Source organism: Musca vetustissima, unplaced genomic scaffold (genome assembly GCF_032173495.1).
Source record: "Musca vetustissima isolate MV318-11 ecotype Yass unplaced genomic scaffold, APGP_CSIRO_Mvet_v1 utg6372, whole genome shotgun sequence".
Classification (NCBI taxonomy): Eukaryota; Metazoa; Arthropoda; class Insecta; order Diptera; family Muscidae; genus Musca; species Musca vetustissima.
Window position 1 is genome coordinate 75870 of NW_026877537.1, and position 18501 is coordinate 94370.

Consider the following 18501-nt stretch of genomic DNA (forward strand, 5'->3'; position numbering starts at 1 on the left):
TCTGTTAATTGGGAAACAATTGGCCAAAATCACCTGCATTGTGGGTTGAGCCATGCCAAGGTTGAAGTCATTGCCATGGGACTTTTGAAAACTTCCCTCCGCAAGAAACCTCAGAGCTGCACACACTTTTAAGAGAGGAGGAATTTCTGTTGACCACCGTGCTTTTCGGAAAACAGGGTTTAAGGCTTCAACTAAGTACACAAAGGCAACTTTTGGTAACCGAAAATACGCCTTCAAGCTAAAATGAGCAGTTGATTGAACATTTCTCTAAACATAAGCACCTACTCACAGAACTGATGGTAGTTCTAATGGATTTATCACTTAAATGCCTTCTAATAGAACATCATTTCATGTCAAAACAGTCTTATCGACGGTAACTGAGAAAAGTTGATATTCCTCGCTTATAGCTCGGATAGTCCTTCAAAAAATTATATTTAAAAATGTGACGATTATAGCTCGGATTTAACTGAAAAATTCCACTCCTTCCAAAGAATATATGGGCATATTCACATTTATTAATTTAATATTCTTAAAGCAATCCTGGGCCCTGAAAAAAATTAAACAACTTTTCATGTTTTTGTACCTTATTTGAATTTTTTTATATTATTTTTTTCTCATCTTTTGTTTTTTTTTTAATTTCTTACAGGAGGTTTCTTAGTTTTGTTTTTTTTCTTCTTTTCTCATTTATATTTTAGACATATTTTGTTTTTATAAGATCTAGCTTAAAAATTACACAAGAAGAAGAAAAAAATAAAAAAAATAGGAAAGAAAGGAATAGGCGCAAGGTAGTTAGGATATATATGTATGTATCTGGTTGTTATAAAAAAAGGAATTGAATAAAATAAAAAACAAAATCTTTTACAATTATAATGACGTGCAGCAGTTGATAATAAAAAACGGAAGTGTAGATATCATAATGAAATATACAATGGAATTATATTGAGGAAATAAAAAAAACAAAGTTAATAAATTTCTATGGATTTAGTTGTTTGTTGTTGTTGCTGTTGTTTAAAAAATAAATTCAAAGCTTAGTATTTACTTAGATTTCAATTATATACTAAATAATAATTATTATTTTTTTATTTCCTTTTATTTTTTTTTACTATTGTTAGTAGCAGTGGGTGTAGTAATTTTTATGCTCTTGAGGAAAGACTCTCAGGAAGAGTATGAGAGATATGGAGGAAGGAAGGTTATATGTTCTTTTAAAATCTTCGATTGTTGCGACCACGATTACGACCGCCGCCTCCTCCTCCGCCACCACCATCATTACCACGATTGCCACGTCGATTCCGCCTATTATTGTTCGGATTATTTTGGTTGTTGCTATTGTTGGAATTCGCTTTGTTATTGGAGTTGTTCTGCTGATTGGAAAACATGTCATTATTTTTATCATTGCTATTGTTGTTGTTATTGTTATTAAAGCCATTTTGATTGGGACCATTTGAGGAATTATTCCAAGGACCCGAATTATTTGCCCATGGCCCCGGAGATTGTGATTGAAAGCTGCTGTTGTTGCTGTTATTATTATTGTTGCTATTGGGTTGTGGTGAATCTGTCATACGCTGCTCCACCGGTGGCTGCGACTTCAGATTCAACAAACATGGCAGGAAAGGTTTCTTTAGACTTAACAACTCCTTAACAAACACCGCTTGCGGATTATGTTGTCTCGGTTCGAAGCGACTTTTCTTTGAGGGCGGAGAACTTTCTCTACCCTCCAAGGTGGGCGACATTGATCGTGAACGATCCCTAGCCGGTACAACATCTCTCAACTCCTCCAATTTACCCGCATCTATATAATTATTTAGATAATCCGGTCCTTGGCGTACAGCCAACATAAGTCTTGAATCAGGATGCACCCTTATAAAGCGTCCATATACCAATATACCCACTATCGCCTGAGGATCCATTGTAGTCAAAACACCACTTGCCAACATTCCCTCTATGGCATTTTCACTTATCTGTTGTGGTGTCAAATCGCCCTTATCCTGCCTTCTATCACGAACACTGTAACCATCATCATCCATATCGTCGGGACGACGTGTTCCAGCCCATTGGGCCTGAAAATTACGTGGTATAGGTTTGCTGTAGGGTACCTTCTTTTCCGCTTCACGATTTGGATTTTTCGATGGATCCAAATCAAGACCGGGTATGAAACCTTTATCGGCTGTTAAACTCTCTGTGAATTCGACCTTATCTTCCGGTCCCATGCCGGGAATGATGGCATCATCATATTCACCATCATCCAAGGCCGCTAAACTGGCCGGCAGGGTATTCAAATTATATTTGTCTCTCATTAAATCACCCGGCCGATTGCGTGTCCAAAATTTAATTGTGTGATCATTCGAGCCGGAACACAAGATGTGGCCCAACGGATGCCAAGCCAATGTCCAGACAATGCTGTCATGGGCCGTCTCAACACAGCCAATTTCTTTGTCGGTCCTACAAACAAACATAAATTAATATTTAGAAAAAATAAACCTCTTTTCAAACTTACCCCACATTCCAAAACAGTATGGAACCATCCGAGCCGCCCGAACAAAACAGGCCCTCATGTATGGGATGCCATGACACAGAACTGGCTTCCTTCTTGTGACCACGAAACACCTGGGCCTCCTCTTTGAGGTTGCGTATATCGAACAGTTTGAGTAAATGATCTCGGGAAGCGGTTATTAACCAATTGCCATTATCATTCCACTTCAAGTCCATCACAGTTGATTTGTGGGCATGCCTGGGAAGAAAGGAAAAATGGATTTTGTTTTAATTATTATGTAATTTTTGTAGGAAAATTTTTGTTTCAACTTACAGTGTAGCCAAAGCTGTACCACTTTTGGGATCCCATAATTTGATGGGTTGCTGATTATCTTTACTACCCGATACAATCAAACCCTTCTGGGGATGCCAATGGACACATTTGACATCAGCACCATGACCTGAAAGATAATAGAAATTTATTTTGGATTTAGTCTCTACAATACCGAAAATCTACCCAAAATATCAAATTAGAATTCGGTTCAAAAACGTGTCCGAAATAAATAGAAATTCGAAAATTGGGAGTACGTGTCCAAAATCCTTAAAATATCGAAAAATTGGGGTACCGTTATATGAAGCTACACTAACAAGTGGGCCGATATATCCCATTTTCAATACCAATTATCTTAGGATTAGTAGCAATATCTGTGATTGAGTGTAGGAGTGGTGTACCAAAGAGTTCTTTTTGGAATTTCGAAATATAAGTATTCGAGAAGTACCATGTTTCCGAGGATGTCCTATATATGGTACATTTTCGTAGCCTATGAACTGATAGAGCTAAAAACTTGAAATTTGGAACGCGTACAAGGTTTAGAAGTGGGGTCGATGTAAGGAGGTGGTTTTGGAAGTATGTACTAATGTACAATTTGAATTTGCTGGAGAGCTGGAATCCTGAAAATCCCCATTAATGTGTACTAATAGTACTAAATTTGGTACAATTTTGGGTTGAATCGATAGGGCTGGAATTCTGAAATTTGCAAATAAGATTTATATTGGATGTAGTTTTCAAAATTATTATTTATAGGTACTAAGTTTGATAAAATTTAGATTTAGGCGAACCGATTGTACTAGAATCCTGAAATTGGATTGTTGGGTACATATACAATTTTATATTAAAGTGTTCTAAATGATGGTACTAAAAATCATACAATTTGAATATAAGCGAACCTATCGAGCTGGAATCCAGAAACTTGGAATTAAAATTACTGTTGAAGTGCAGGATTGGGGTATATAGGAAGTTTTTGAGATACGTACTTATGTGTACTAAATTGTACAAAATTTTGTGCAATATGGATTTGTATAAACCGATCAGGGGAGGAATCCTGAATTTTGCAAATGTGATTTCTGTTGGACTGTGTAATGTACAGGGTGAGGTGAAAAAACTGTCATTTCTAAGCCACTCGTCCGAAAGCCACTCGTTCCAGTGACAACTCATTATATTGTTTACATGCGTACAAAAGCATGTTGGTAAGAATTTTCCAGAAAAAAGTTATTCGTGATGGAACAGAAAGAAAATAGACGGAAGACGGAGCTAAAGAGCATGGTCGAAAGTGGTGAACTGCCGAATTTGGTTTTCTTCGATGAGAAAACATTCGTTGTCCAGCAGTTTGTAAACAAACAAAATGATCGTGTTTACTTGCCAAAGAGGTCAGCTGAAAATGTGAACCTTCGGTTGGCCACCAAAACTCAAGCGCCGGCCATGATGTTGTGGGCCGCTATATGGTAGCTCTTCGCTCGAAGAAGTGCTGAATATTATAGCGAAAATATTCTGGAGGGTGTATTAAAGCCATGGCCACGCAAACATTTTGGCCGCAGACATTGAAAATTCCAACAGGACCATCCTGAGAGCGATGGTGGACGCGCCACCCAAGAACAATATGAGTTACAATATGAGGTTCATCGCTTCATTTCCAACGCACAATGGCCACCAACATCCCCTAATACAAATCCGTTTGACTATTGTGTCTGGAGTATTTTGGAAAGAAAGGTTGGCACTAAAAAATACCAATGTGTCGATCACCTCAAGCAAGCGAAAATGGGCCGAAAATACCGCAGAGCAACAATCGGGCAGCGTGTGATGGTTTCATTGACCGTTTGAAGGCCATAATTCAAAAGCTCACTCTAAGTTTAGCTGGGGTCGACATGTCATTCACTTCGGGATAAAAACTATTTGAGAGAGAAGGTGATATGGGCGAATAACAAGTTTGTCGGGATAAACACTATTTGAGAGAGAAGGTGATATGGGCGAATAACAAGTTTGTCTACTGATTGAGGGATCGAGGGAGCGACCACTTTTTTGCTATTTCACTGGCAAAATTCCTATTATCTACTGCTAGATGGTCTGAGGAGTCTGGATGTAGAACTTCAAAAATTATCTGGCCCGAGGAAATAATTTTTGAAGTTCTACATCCAATAGATATTTTGTTAAAAACCTAATGGTTTTGGGTCGGTTTCCGACATTTCTGGAGTATGTATTATACGTCGGAAATGTATGTCATTTACGTCACTGTTTCTGACGGACCATCTTTGATGATACCCTTCACCACTTTGGGTATATTCAACAGATGAATCCTAACAGACGTCGCATTTTTAAAGAACCAGTAAAATGAAATTGGATCCATAAACATGTCATTCTGCAACCGATACTAAATTCTTCATTTGGTCAGATATAGGTGCTATATCTAAATCTGAACCAATTTTCACGAAACTTAACACACATCATTCTTGACCTAATTTACATTACGCTGTACCAAATTTCGTGCAAACCGAAAGATATTAAGGGAATTTGGTACACCATTTACATTAAATCGGACGAAAATATATATGGGAGCTATATCTAAATCTGACCCGATTTTCAGGAAATTTTAAACACATCATTCTAGACGCAATTCAGTGCTTTATGCCGAATTTCGTGCAAATCGAAGGATATATAGGGACTTTGGTACACAATTTACCTGAAATCGGGCGAAACTATATATGGGAGCTAAAACTAAATCTGAACCAATTTTCACGAAACTTAGCACACGTCATTCTAGAGTTCATTCATTACGCTGTACCGAATTTCGTGCAAATCGAATGATTTTCAGGGACTTTGCTGCACCATTTACCTAAAATCGGGAGAAACTATATATGGGAGGTATTTCTACTTTGGTAAACCATATACCTTAAATCGGTCGAAAATATATATGGGAGCTATATCCTAATCTGAACAGATTTTTCCCAATTTCAATAGGGTTCGTCATTGGGCCAAATAAATGAGCTGTGCCAAATTTCATCCAATTATAAATGCGACCTGTACTTTGTTCACAATTTAATATGGACAGACAGACGGACGGACATGCATAAATCGACTCAGAAAGTGATTCTATGCATATTCTCAAAAGGAACCATGTGTCTATCTCGTTTCCCTTTGCCTGTTACAAACATATGCACAAAGACATAATACCCTGTACCACAGTGTGGTGAAGGGTATAAGAAGGAAAACTATCCATTATAAAAACCTTTAATGAGTTTTTGAAACAAATCGGAAAACACGCCGTGTACGATGACTAGTGCTTCGGAAAGTTAAATTTATTTGTTGAACTAAAACGTTTGTTTATTTGACAAAGATGTGTTTGTCAAATTGAAATGCATTGAAATAAGTATTCAAAATTATTGTACTTACCCCTTAAAACTTTTTCCTCTTGGCAACGTAGAAAATCGAATATACGCAGAGTACCATCATCACTACAGCTAACAAATTTACTATCCGTCGGACTGAAGCTGTAGTATTTTTTATTTTAATAATTTGTTCGAGCGTCGAGTAACGGGATATATCACAGGCAGCAGGTGGTATCCATCATACACAAAGAAGCAAAGGTGATTTATATTTGTTTACGAAACAAAACGACGTTGATTATTACACATTTATTTCATTTGTTTTTGTTTCGTTTTGTATAACCATGAACCGTGAAGAAAGGAAATAAAATGTTTATTAAGAAGAGAAACTTTTCAAGACAAATAAAATATATATTTACAAAATGCGTTTATTATTTATTTGGGGAGTTTTTTTTAATAAAAATGCCAAAGCCTTGCTTTTTTGAAAATGAAATTCTTTATTTATTTCGATCACATCAAGAAAGAAAAATACCTAAATATGAATTGTTTGTAATTTATTTCTTTATTTAGATTTTTTATTTTTATAAACATTGAATTAAAAAAAATCAAGTCGAACAGAGCCGACCATGTGATACACGCCACACTTCATAAGGATGATTTGGTTCCTAATGGGAGGATAAGGTGTACAAATGAAACCTTTCGAGACCTTTCCCAAATTTTTCTATATGAAAAGAAAATTTATAAATTTGACTATATCAACACGGAGAACAGGTGCTCTAAATGTCTATACTCAATGTGGCCGGCATCAAAATATAAAAGAAAAAAATAAATAACACTATATAATGAAAATCTTGCGAATAATGTGCCGTTGCTATATTATTTGGCCTTAAGTATATGGAAGGGTCTTGTATCTTCAAATCTAATAAATATTTTTTAATATTTGGATATATACATCCTTCAACGATGTTCAATATGTCTGGAACCAGTTAAAAATCTTGACTACAGTGTTTTCGAAATCATGGTCATGTTGAAAACACCAGTCTTAATAAAAATTTTAAGTGGACGGTAATATAGATAGATTTATAGATTTCTTGGCAGCATATTTGGAACCGGAGAAAAAATGTTTAATTTATTTTTAAAGAAAAACAAATTTATCCCATGATATATCTATTGAAGAATTTAATGAAAAATTATAAAACAAGCAAATAAAAATAATAATTTGTGTAAAAATAAAAAATCCTCAGCCTCCACCTTCCTTCTTGAGTGTGTGATTTGGAATTTGATTTCATTATTCTCAAAATGTTTTTTTCTGTGTGTGGCGTAGCAGAATACTCTGGTGGGATAAGGGAAATATATGGTTTCTTTATTGTTCTTCAAGTCACTGATAAAAAAATTGGCTAAAAAAAGGGGGGCAAACCAACCGTATTTCAATTCAAAGAAATCAAAAACGTTTAGTTTTGAAGTTTTTTTTTTAAGAAAATCTTTTAATTTTTATTGTTAATAAAATTTGTTTTAAACATTATAATGTGTGTTTGTAAGTGGATAATAAAAACAGTCTTTGGCTTTTTATTTAGAATGTTTTTGATAAAGACAAAAAAAATATCACAGTTATGTTTGTACAAACTAGAAAAAACAAACTGGTAATTGGAGGCGTTTTTTCCCCTTTTGAGAAACTTTATTTATTTAAAGGGAAATCAACAACGCACAACCAATACCAGTAAAATTACCTAACCTATAAAATGTTTATTATATATTTTTTATTATGTTTAAAACCTATTTGCAAAGTGTGTCCCTAACCATTTCTTTATTATTTTATTTCATTTCAACTAATTTCTCTTGTTTTTCATTTTGTTTTTAGAAATTTCAATTAAAAATATATATAAATGTAGTAAATAGAAAAAAATGAATAATTTTAAGCTATACCTTATTCCCCTAATTGCTTCCTTGTGGGCCTGGAACATTTTCACATTGTTCATATTCGATTGCCAGTATTTAACATAACCTGCATGATCACCGGTCACCATCCAGCTATCATTGTGAGACCATACCATAGTACGTACTGATGTGTCGTGGGCCTAAAGGGTTTTAAACGAAAAAAGAGATATATATGTAAAATGTAAAAATAATATAGTATATAATATTCAGGGCTGTGGAGTCGAGAGCTTTTAGTATTATTATTATCAATATTACTTCATTATGATTAAATTTCGAGACTTTGATAAGATGTTTTAACCCAGGTTCAATATCCACTTGAGAAAAGTGACAGATATTTTGGTGTGGAAATGAAATACATTCGTCCAAAATAGTTCATTTAAATTTGAAATCTTTTTAGAAAAGTTCACATAATGCCATCAATTTGTTTACAAACGTAAGTCATGCCATCAATTCAGTATGAAATGATTGTACCTGTGACAAGACTATTCGTGTCTTTCTAAACAGCTGCTCCTCCTCTGCTTCTATGGATGGCATTCATACGATATTGTTCTACTGCCTGGATGACTGCGTCCATATGGTTCTCGTTTGTATATTTGGACCTATGTCTCAATATCATGAAGATCTAACCTGACGTTCCTGGCCTATCCATAAGGCTTTGAAAGAGTTGTTCCCGACGATAACTCCCAAGAAGGTACAGCATTAACATAGTTGAGCGGGAATGATCTTAGCCTCCTTCTGGCAGGTCTGAATATTCTTCCACTGCGTACCACGAGGTTGCAAACCTCGTCAGCAACCCAAGTGCTGACGGCTTGCGATTTCAGGACCTTGTTCCTACTTCTCGCAAATAGCAGTGGCTTCCGCAATCGAAACGATAGGTAATGTTCTCCATTGACCATTATTTTTAGCGGGATCTTCATATCAGCCGTCCAAATGGTGAACAGCGTGGCTTTGGATTTAGTGGCGGATGTTTTGACATTTCCCGGATGGAAGAAACTCACAAGATCACAAGAAAGGAACCGATACCATCGTTCAATCCTTCACAGACATCATGATCTCTATGCCGTCCGGCGAAATTATCTCACATTGGGGAACTCCCCGTTGAACTCTAAGGTTATTCGACTCGTTGTTTCCCTTTAAGATTCTTCGACTCCCTGTTTCCCTCTAAGATTCTTCGACTCCCTGTTTCCCTCTAAGATTCTTTCTGATAATATCGAAGTACATTTATAGATCAAGTACCATCATGACTGTTCGGTTCAGTTCTCTACTAATGTGTGGAAATGGCGAGCAATGATGTTGTCATACTGGGAATTTAATCCAAGCAGTAGCGGCACTTTCAGGCTTCCGGAACTATGTGACTGGCGAATGACAAATTTGATATTAAGTACTTGACTCCGGAATCACCCAGTTGCTTAAGCATTACCAGGGTGCCTGTTTAAATTAGACGCACACCTCATCTGATCTGTCAAACTTACAATCCTCCTATATTTTTCCCTTCCAAGGGTTCGAGAGTGACTTAATCGTTGACCACAATTTACTTGTTCTGCATTCTTCATGTGGTCTAGCCACTTCTTGCTTTTGTGCTCGCATACTAATATCTTGACTTCAAGTGTAAGTTCTCTTATCCTTGGGTAAATACCATAGTCTCTCATGGGAAGGTTTGTCTTTCTTGTGTGCCAATTTGACGGAAATGCTTCTCAGCTACTCGTTAATCTAAAGTAACGAAAAGCTATCTGAAAAGGTGATCGGAAAACTTCCGAAAACCTTGCCAATAAGATTTCTCTTAACTAAGAAAAAAAAAGACGGGTTACAACGTCAGAGGGGACTACAATCCGAAACGACTTACTTTGCCAACGTCTATCACCTCACCATTGTGTAAAAGCAATATAACGGCTACAATAGAATAAGCAACAAGCTGATAACCCGTTGGTGTTTTTGTTGTAGTAGCCCTTCCAGAATAAGTCCTATTATCCTTGTGTCTTTAGGGGACGTTCGCCGAAGCTCATTACGCTCATTGGCCAATCCGTTGGCTCTGATGAGAAGGTTGTTCTTTCTTGCGTGTCGTTTTTACGGAAATTCTCCTCGGCAACTCGAGTATCTAAGCGAATGGACAGCTTTGTGAAGTAGAGATTGGGAAACTCTCGGCAACCTAGGCGAACAGAATTCCACCTCTGCTCTTAGAATCGTCCTGTCAAAGGACTTTGCAACGGTGTAAGCTACATTTCTCGGTAAGCTTTGTTTCCTGTATCACAGCGACCACAGTTCTTCTACTCACAAACTTTTCAAATTCGCTGATCAGCAATCATTATGGGTTTGATTTGAGATAGAAACCCTAACTTTTTTCTCCGAAACCCCTAATTCATTAATAATTTTGTTAGAAAATTGTCGTGGTTGAACTACCAGTTCAAACCTTTACTTCTTCCTTTATACTATTTTTTTCCTTTTTCTATCTTCTTTTCTCTGCACCGAATGATGGAGCGTGTGGAGCGATACGAATCCCAGCATTTTACACAATTTAATCCATTTCAAAACTCGTTACGTTGCTATGACTCCACAACCCCTCATTGAAAGCTAAACTCCAAACGTAACTTACTTGTAAAATAGTTTCAAAATTAAATGTTAAACCATTCCATAGGGTAAATTCCCCTGAACTGGCACCGGTAACTAAACGACGACCTTCCGGTGTCCAGGCCAGCGTAAAAATTGGACAACGCATTTTATTTGTAGCAGTCTTAACAAATCTTGTGGTAACAGCATTGGAGGGATTATCCAAATAACTAGATGGTGGTAACAGCTCTGGAACATATATATTTTCCGGTTGTAGAGCATAGCGGTCACGATGATCTCGCTGCCAGAGACGGGCCTACATGGGGGAAAAAATACGCAATTAATATATAAACAAGTTTAATACATAAAAATTCAGGGGAATATTTCATAATGCCATTGAAACGATCAGTGAAATAAAATTTAAATGTTCATAATTCTTATTTTTGAATCAGGAAGTTTGGAAAAAGGCTATTTTTTTTGCAGAAATTCATACTTCCGAAGATATAGGTTTCACATTTACGCTGGGACCCCTGTGTTTTCCCCAGCTTTTTAAAGTTCACATTGGCATTATTTGAATCAATTTAAAGTGCTTTAATCAATTTAAAGTGTTATTTTCTTATCGAGCAAATTCATTTTTCCTAAGAAATTGGTCTCCAAAATTAAAATGATACCCATATTGTTTAGGCCATATCTCGGGAAGTATGAACTTTTCTCTAAGATAATTGAATTTTTGTGATTAAAAATTCAACCGCTTTAAATTTATATCCATATTGTTTTAGAGAATATAAAAAGCGGGACATAATACAAGGTCCCCTGCGGAACTTTGCGAAGTCACATAATCAGGGCCCAAGGACTACTACTACAAAACGATTGGCGACCGGGCCTTAATCTAGACTCAACTCGGAAATGTTTCTATAGCTCTTCGTATTCTGAAATGTTACTCCCAAGCAAGTCATGTTCACTTAGATCACGTTAGTACGAATTTATATAGTTTAGAAGTATACGTTATAAGCTCATTAACCCATCATTGTAAATTGAGTTTGATTTGATCTCATTTCATTAGACACTATAAAATATTCCCCTTCATAATTTGAATTTCCAAAAAACTTACATCCAATTTCTTAACAATGGAGGCATTATAATCAACAGTCTTACGCATAACACTTTTACGCAAACGTTTGCCATCGAAATCATCCTGGGTCATTTGATGCGGACGCTGGAAGCCACCACCGCCAAATGATTTGAAATATGGTTTATTCGGATTACCATGATGGCCGTGATGATAATGGGGTCGGTAATGGCCATGAGAACCTGGCATGGGAGGAGGTACACTGATGTTGGTGGCTAAATGTGATGGTGCCGTCAATTGAGGCGGGGGTTGTGAGACATCCATCATTGTGTGTGTGTTTGAGTGTGCGGGGCTAACAGACAATCAACAATTAAATCTCAAAATATATTCAAATAATTTGCATTTCAATAATTACCTGTTCACTTTCCTATATTTTTTACAAATAAAAAACTTTGACGCGTTTAGGTGCTACCAGTCAGGAGGCAGCTGACAGTTTTCGTGTGGAGAAATTTTCTTCTGCAATGCAACGACCCCGTCCGTTGACTTTTTTCTCTTCACGTTTTCCCTTGGCAAAGAGATAATTTCTACTCTCGTTTCTATCACCAACTTTTGGCAATGCTTGTGTAGCACATTTTTTCAACTTTATATGCTAATTTTCTTTATTTCTACCAGCAGAAAATTATAATTTTTCCTGGACTTTGTCGAAAAAAATGTGTGTGCCAAAAAATAAAAGTCTGCTAATAATGCCCGTCAATGTTGCTAGCTGTGAGAGTAATGAGTGCAGAGTAATCGATTACTCATTAGCCATCTGTCATGGTTGTATGCGTTTAGTACTGTTGGATAATTTTAAACGATATGTCGTACAACAAGCGAGCATATGATGGTAATTTGGACATGTAATTATTTTATTTAAATGAAAGCCGGTTTAATAAACCACATCATTCAAATTGTCAATTTCATTGAATAAATGTCGAATGCTAGGTTTACCTCGTAGTACAATGGTAAAAGGTATACAACTTGAGGTGAATTCAGTAGGGAATACCACGAAATGTTTTTTCGTCTATAGGAAAATAATTAAATTTGAACATATTTCAGTAGTGTTGGCGTGTTATTTGGGCAAAGTATGCATTTGTCTAACGCCTTGCTTACCACGAAGTCAGGTAACAACGAACTTCTCAGTGACGTAGTATCGCTGGTAACGTAAGTAGGGGGGCAATTCGGAAAATTTTTACCCTAGCACAAGAAGCGCGGTGTAAACAGAAAAAGTAAAGTGTTTTGGACACATGTTCAATTTTGTTTCGATCTGGCAACTCCTTTATATAGAAACAGGTGTTCAAAAAAGACGCATCCGCAATTTTTTACAATGGAAAAATTAGAAATCCTTCCTTTTAATGTCATATTGTCATATCGAAACAAAATTTAACATGTGTTCATAACAGAGATGGAAGTTTCCAAAACACTTAACTTTTTCTGTTTATACCACGCATTTTGTGATAGGCTAAGAACTGTCCGAACTGCCCTCGTACTTCGATTTGTTACAAGAGACACTAGGGTATTAAAGGTTTTTTTTGTAAATAAGCTATAAATAGCTTCTGGGGCGAATATACATACAAAATACTAAGGGAACTGATGGATCAGTGGCGAGATCCGAAGCTATAGTCTTGCATTGTGATCATGTTAAAAGAGTCTCCTTCCCTGGGCAAGGTTACAGAATGCGCGGCTGTCAAGAGGGCAGTTGCTCCACTCGTAGACGTATTGTCCATTGTGATCATCCTCAAAGTCGCAATTGAGTGGAGAAGAGTATATTTGCAGTCAGGGTTTCGCCACTTGAACTTTATTTGATTGGAACTTGATCAAGTATTAGCTTTAGTTATCAAGTCCTTGTCATCAGGTCTACACTTAACAAATTTCCATGAATTCTCGAACTTTTTTAGAGCTCACAAAAACCAAAACAAATTCTTCAACCTACGATGGTATCGCGGCCTCATCTAAATTGTCACAAGTGCTAGAACCCAAAGTATGCACTCGAACTCTTCTCAAAAAGCTTATGAAACCACATGTTGCAACGGGCGCCAACGGCTGTAAGGGACGACATTCGTCGATCTTGAACGACATCGGTGCGCAATATGCTATTGCCAACGATACGTAGATTATGACCCAAACACGATCAGCGATAAGGAATTCAGCTGAATCCAGAAGCAACTAAAGGTTGTAAGGAAGTACGAAAGGGTCATCAAGGTTGTAAAGGGTTAAACTGAATGTTCGCGTTGAGCGTTTTTTGTTATCGCGTTAACGCACGCAAAAAGTTAAAATATATTTAACTTCAAAGCTCAGCGCACATCAACTTCATGCGTTAGTGTTATCATTTCCTTGTGGTTGTTGTATTTTCGATAACACAAAACGCAACGGATGGCTCAACGCGAGCATTCTGCTTAGCCCTTAAGGGATTGTCCGATTGACGAAATCATATCTCACGTATAGTGGCTACCTCTGCCAGAAATCCCCGTTATGAAGATGACCGCAAAGGAACCGCACATTGTAGAATTAAAGAGTGGGGCAAACACGAGACCAAAGCCAAGTGTTGTGTCGCCCATAGCATCGGTGACTAAAGTGGAAGCTGTTTCGACCAAGATCCAATCCTCCTCAACGCCTGTGGCAATGAAGAGGATGAGATCGACGGAGGTACAACAACAATATACGAAGAAACCTTTGCTGACGAAAGTAAAGCTCAGCCTTCGGTCTTCTATGTTCCGCTAGTAGTCAAGAAGGGTAGTGGAATGACTGTTATTGGGAAAACGAAAGTCGAATTTAGTGGCAAGTCTTCACAGCAGAGAAAATGGGAAGGCTACCACGGGGAGTACAGTAAGTCCATACAGCTACTTTCGAAGAGAAGCGACAACTGAAACGACAACTCAACGGATAATACCAGATGACCAGGGACAAAACTAAATCTGATCGAAGGAAAGTCATTGGTCACTACATGATCGTCGTCTGAAATTCATTATCCTAACAAGGTCGTTCTTTAGGAGGATAGCAAACATTCGACTATACCCGAGCAGAACGCCAATCTTCCTGTGATCTCCTTTGGGAGGGTAGTAAAGTTTCAGCTATACCATTGAATCAGATCCCGTGCTGAATGGTAACCTCTTATGATTCCCACCTCCTTACTTGAAACTGGTTCAGATGCAGAGAATCGTCGAGAAACAGAACGCCGAACTTCATTTTTAGTTTCTATTGTCGTCTTTGTTGTAGCAACTGAAATACAGGAAAGAATATTTGATATTGTTCCGATCCTATGTGACGTGTTTTACACGATTCTCGCCTTGGCGGCTTTAAACATGGAGCTCTATTACGTCGACCAATGATCAATCGAAATAACTCACAATACTCAAAGAGCACCCCAGAGACAGACCGCTGGTACCAATTCGAAGATCCACTATAACGGCTTCACATCCCCCTTGCTGAGGGGTCGAGGTCTACCTAACCTCCTAACCTCGAGCAATCAATTCGTGCTCTATAGTAGTTCAGTGGGTTGTTGCATCATCCGGATATCAGGTGAGCTAAGACTACTCGTATTTATCGCCTTTAAAGTTATGGATGGTCACTGAGTATTTATGCCTGAGCGACTGCATTTGTATGAATGATATGCAGACATGCCTGATAGGCTTTTTGATTTAGAGGTTCACGCTTTTATCTTTGAGCTTCTTTCTAGATCATAAAGATCTGTACGAAAGTGTATGGCTTGGAATGGCTTCCAGTCCATATGGCTATGACCGAGGTGTTCCCGACGATAACACACCAACAGATACTGCATCGACCACATTGGCTTGTGTCGATGGAGGGGTATGCTCTTCGTCTTTTCATTAAGATGGTCCATTGGTGTTATGAGACACAATCTATTGCTGTTCTCAGGGCGGTAGGCCTAAATGGCGCCCAATTGTAGCTACATTTTCAATGGCCACTTTAGTTAGTTTCCTTTTTTTGGAAAATATGCGGTATCCTGATATTAGTTGGCACACTTTCTTGGCAGCTTTCTTTAATTTATTGTAGGTAGAAAATGGTCCGTATTCAAATGATTTTCTGACATGAATGGCTAAAAGAATCTCATCCACAAGGCTATGACAATGATATTGCGTCCCGATGTATGGGTAAGATCATCATGGCGCCCTATTATAGCAAGTATTTTCAATGAATAAAAGAGCAAGGATAGTGGATTTTTTGAATAATAACCACTATCCCGATTTTTGTTGGTAATTTTCTTGCATTTGTTTACGAACAGGAAAATACATCGAAGTACACATTGTGGAGTGAATTTATTTAAAACAATCGAAGCTGGAGACAGCCCACTGCTTGAGAAATGTGCAATGGCAGAAAATCCCATGGAGAATTATGTGAAACCAAAGGACTATGGTAACGAGGATAATACTACTGAAAAAGAATCAGAACAAATCGTTAATGATATAGAAAAGACGAAGTGAAAAAGAAGAACTTCTTCAGCTAGGCGATGCAGAACCACTGCTTGAAAAAGTGCAGTGACAGAAAATCCCATGGAGAATTGTGCGAAAACAAAGGACTATGGCAACGAGGATAAAACTACTGAAGAAGAATCAGAACAAATCTGTTAAATACAGCAGGAACAAAAAAAAAACTCCTTCAACTAGGCGATGCAGAACATATGTAGCAGCTGGAGAAAAAGGAATGATGGAAGAAACCAAGGCAGAAGAAGAGATTTGTTTGAGGAGAAAAGGAAGGCGACATATTAATCACCGATGGTAATTACTGTTTTGTCTTCAAGAAGTTGTCTAATTGTAGAAAGCCCATAGAGATAGCTTGAAGCGGTCAAATGCCTGAAGAGAAGAAAACAGTATCTGAAGCGGAAGTAAATAAAACTAAACTGAAGTCTGAAGCAGAAACGTCCGAAGATGAGATATCTGTATGTGGAAATTCAGAATAGGACAATATATCGTACACTAAATTGTTATAGCTTTCGGAAAGTCCTCATAGTGGTGGGCATTTATTTGGAACAAGCCCTGACTGTGGAGGGAATTTATTTAAAAGAAGCGAAGCTGGGGACAGTCCACTGCTTGAGAAACGTGTAGTGCGAAACCAAAGAACTATAGTAATAAGAGTACTACTACTGAAGAAGAATCAGAATAAATCAGTTACGAGCACGAAACGAATCTAGAAAAGCAGGAACACAAAGAAGAACTCCTTCAGCAATGCCAGCTGGAGAAAAAGGAATATGATGAATAATACTCCATTGAAGAAACCAAGGTCGATGCTAAGTACCATTTTGTCTTCAAGATGTTGTCTAATTGTAGAAAGCCCATGGAGGTAACTAGAAGTGGACAAAAACCTATGATAATGACGTACAGTGGAAAAGAAAAGATATCAGTATTTAAAGGGGAAATAAATAAAACTGTAGTCCGAAGCAGAAACTTCCGAGGATAAGATATCAGTCTGTGGAAATCCATCTATGAAGATGGTTGAAAAATCAAAAGAAGACAGACCAACGAGAATTCTTAAAGTCCGTAAGTATAAAATTTTTCATCCCAAGAGAAATAAACCACCGCGTGAAGATTATGGAGAAGGGAAAATACTGCCTAAGAATTGTATTTGTCATCCCTTTTGGGAGTGGTCAGCATCTTCAAAATACTTTAAACATAAATTGAATTTATCATCTCTTCTTGCCAGTCGTCAGCAAATCTGTCGATGTTAAAGTTTGAAACTTGGAGGAGTGTGGAAAGTCCTTACTGTGGAGGTGCTTTATGTAGAAGTAATGAAGCTTGGGGCAAGCCAATGCTTAAGGAACTTGCAATGACAGAATATCCCGTGGAGAATTGTGCGAAAACAAAAAACTATGTTAACAAGGGTAATACTACTGAAGAAGAATCAGAACAAACCACTTAGAAGGACAAAACGGATCTAGAAAGGAAGGAACAAAAAGAAGAACTCCTTCGCTACGCTAGCAAGAAACTATGTTAATGGCTGAAGGAGTACCCATCATGTACGTCCTTAGTTTTCCAAAGAAGTTTCAGCGTTCCAAAGAAGCATCAACATCGTTTTTTAAATAACGCATTTCAAAAATTCTTGGGTGCCGATGATCTTCATACCATCCTTCATCCAAATGGCGCCCAATTGCAGCAAACATTTACAATGGCCAAAATTGTGTAAATTCTTTTTGAAAAATATTTTTTCTAAAGGATCCTCCCAACAATAAGCGTGGATTTTGTGCCATGTTGGGTTTAAATTCTTCTTACACAAATAAACAACAATATATTCATTGTTTTATTACAATTGAGCAGTAGTAATAACGTGTAAATGGCAGTCTATAAATCATTTTGAACGAAATTTATTTATTTTTTTTTTTTTTGCTTTTGTTCTCCCAAATACCGTTTGGCCAACATGGCAGCCTATCAACCATCCAGTCATCAGATTGTGAAAACAAATGGCCTCGCAATCGCGGTTAGAATATTAAAATACGTTGATCAAAATAATACCAATTACGCCGAAGCCGTAACAGCATTTACGAATATTTGTCAAAGATTGAAGATTCCAAAAACAGCAACAACAGCGACAACAAAACAAGGAAATTTTTACTCCATGAAATATTTTTTTGTTTTTGGTTACGATCAAAGTCAATGACATTGAGAAACAATTAAGTGTAAGAAGAAGAAGGAGTGGGAGGGATGAGATGAGGTGGTGGTCATGATTTACGGGAATAAATCAAAGAATAACAACAACAACTTAAGGAAAGAGGACATATAACATGTAACAAAATGTAATTCGATCAGGGAATTAATATTTCCTATTGATATGATTGATAT

At 37.2% G+C, this 18501-nt stretch overlaps 1 protein-coding gene across 1 annotated transcript; it reads right to left on the bottom strand.

Annotated features, from left to right (window-relative positions):
- Nucleotides 1-1202: 1202 nt before the first annotated feature.
- On the bottom strand, nucleotides 1203-12015 carry LOC133322139 (pre-mRNA 3' end processing protein WDR33-like). Its single transcript, XM_061531188.1, has 7 exons — nucleotides 11717-12015; nucleotides 10652-10921; nucleotides 8050-8201; nucleotides 6194-6291; nucleotides 2804-2930; nucleotides 2495-2728; nucleotides 1203-2439 (listed from the first exon to the last, which is right to left on the bottom strand). Exons 1-7 carry the CDS (start codon nucleotides 11999-12001, stop codon nucleotides 1203-1205), a joined length of 2403 nt encoding a protein of 800 aa, XP_061387172.1. The 5' UTR covers nucleotides 12002-12015.
- Nucleotides 12016-18501: the final 6486 nt, after the last annotated feature.

Bases quoted from the DNA above. Each gene is read 5' to 3' on its own strand.
- LOC133322139 (XM_061531188.1), bottom strand. From the start codon at position 12,001: ATGATGGATGTCTCACAACCCCCGCCTCAATTGACGGCACCATCACAT. The intron at 2,729-2,803 runs GTAAGTTGAAAC...CTTTCTTCCCAG, and splicing joins GGTACAGCTTTGGCTACACT to GCATGCCCACAAATCAACTG. The intron at 2,440-2,494 runs GTAAGTTTGAAA...GTTTGTTTGTAG, and splicing joins ATACTGTTTTGGAATGTGGG to GACCGACAAAGAAATTGGCT.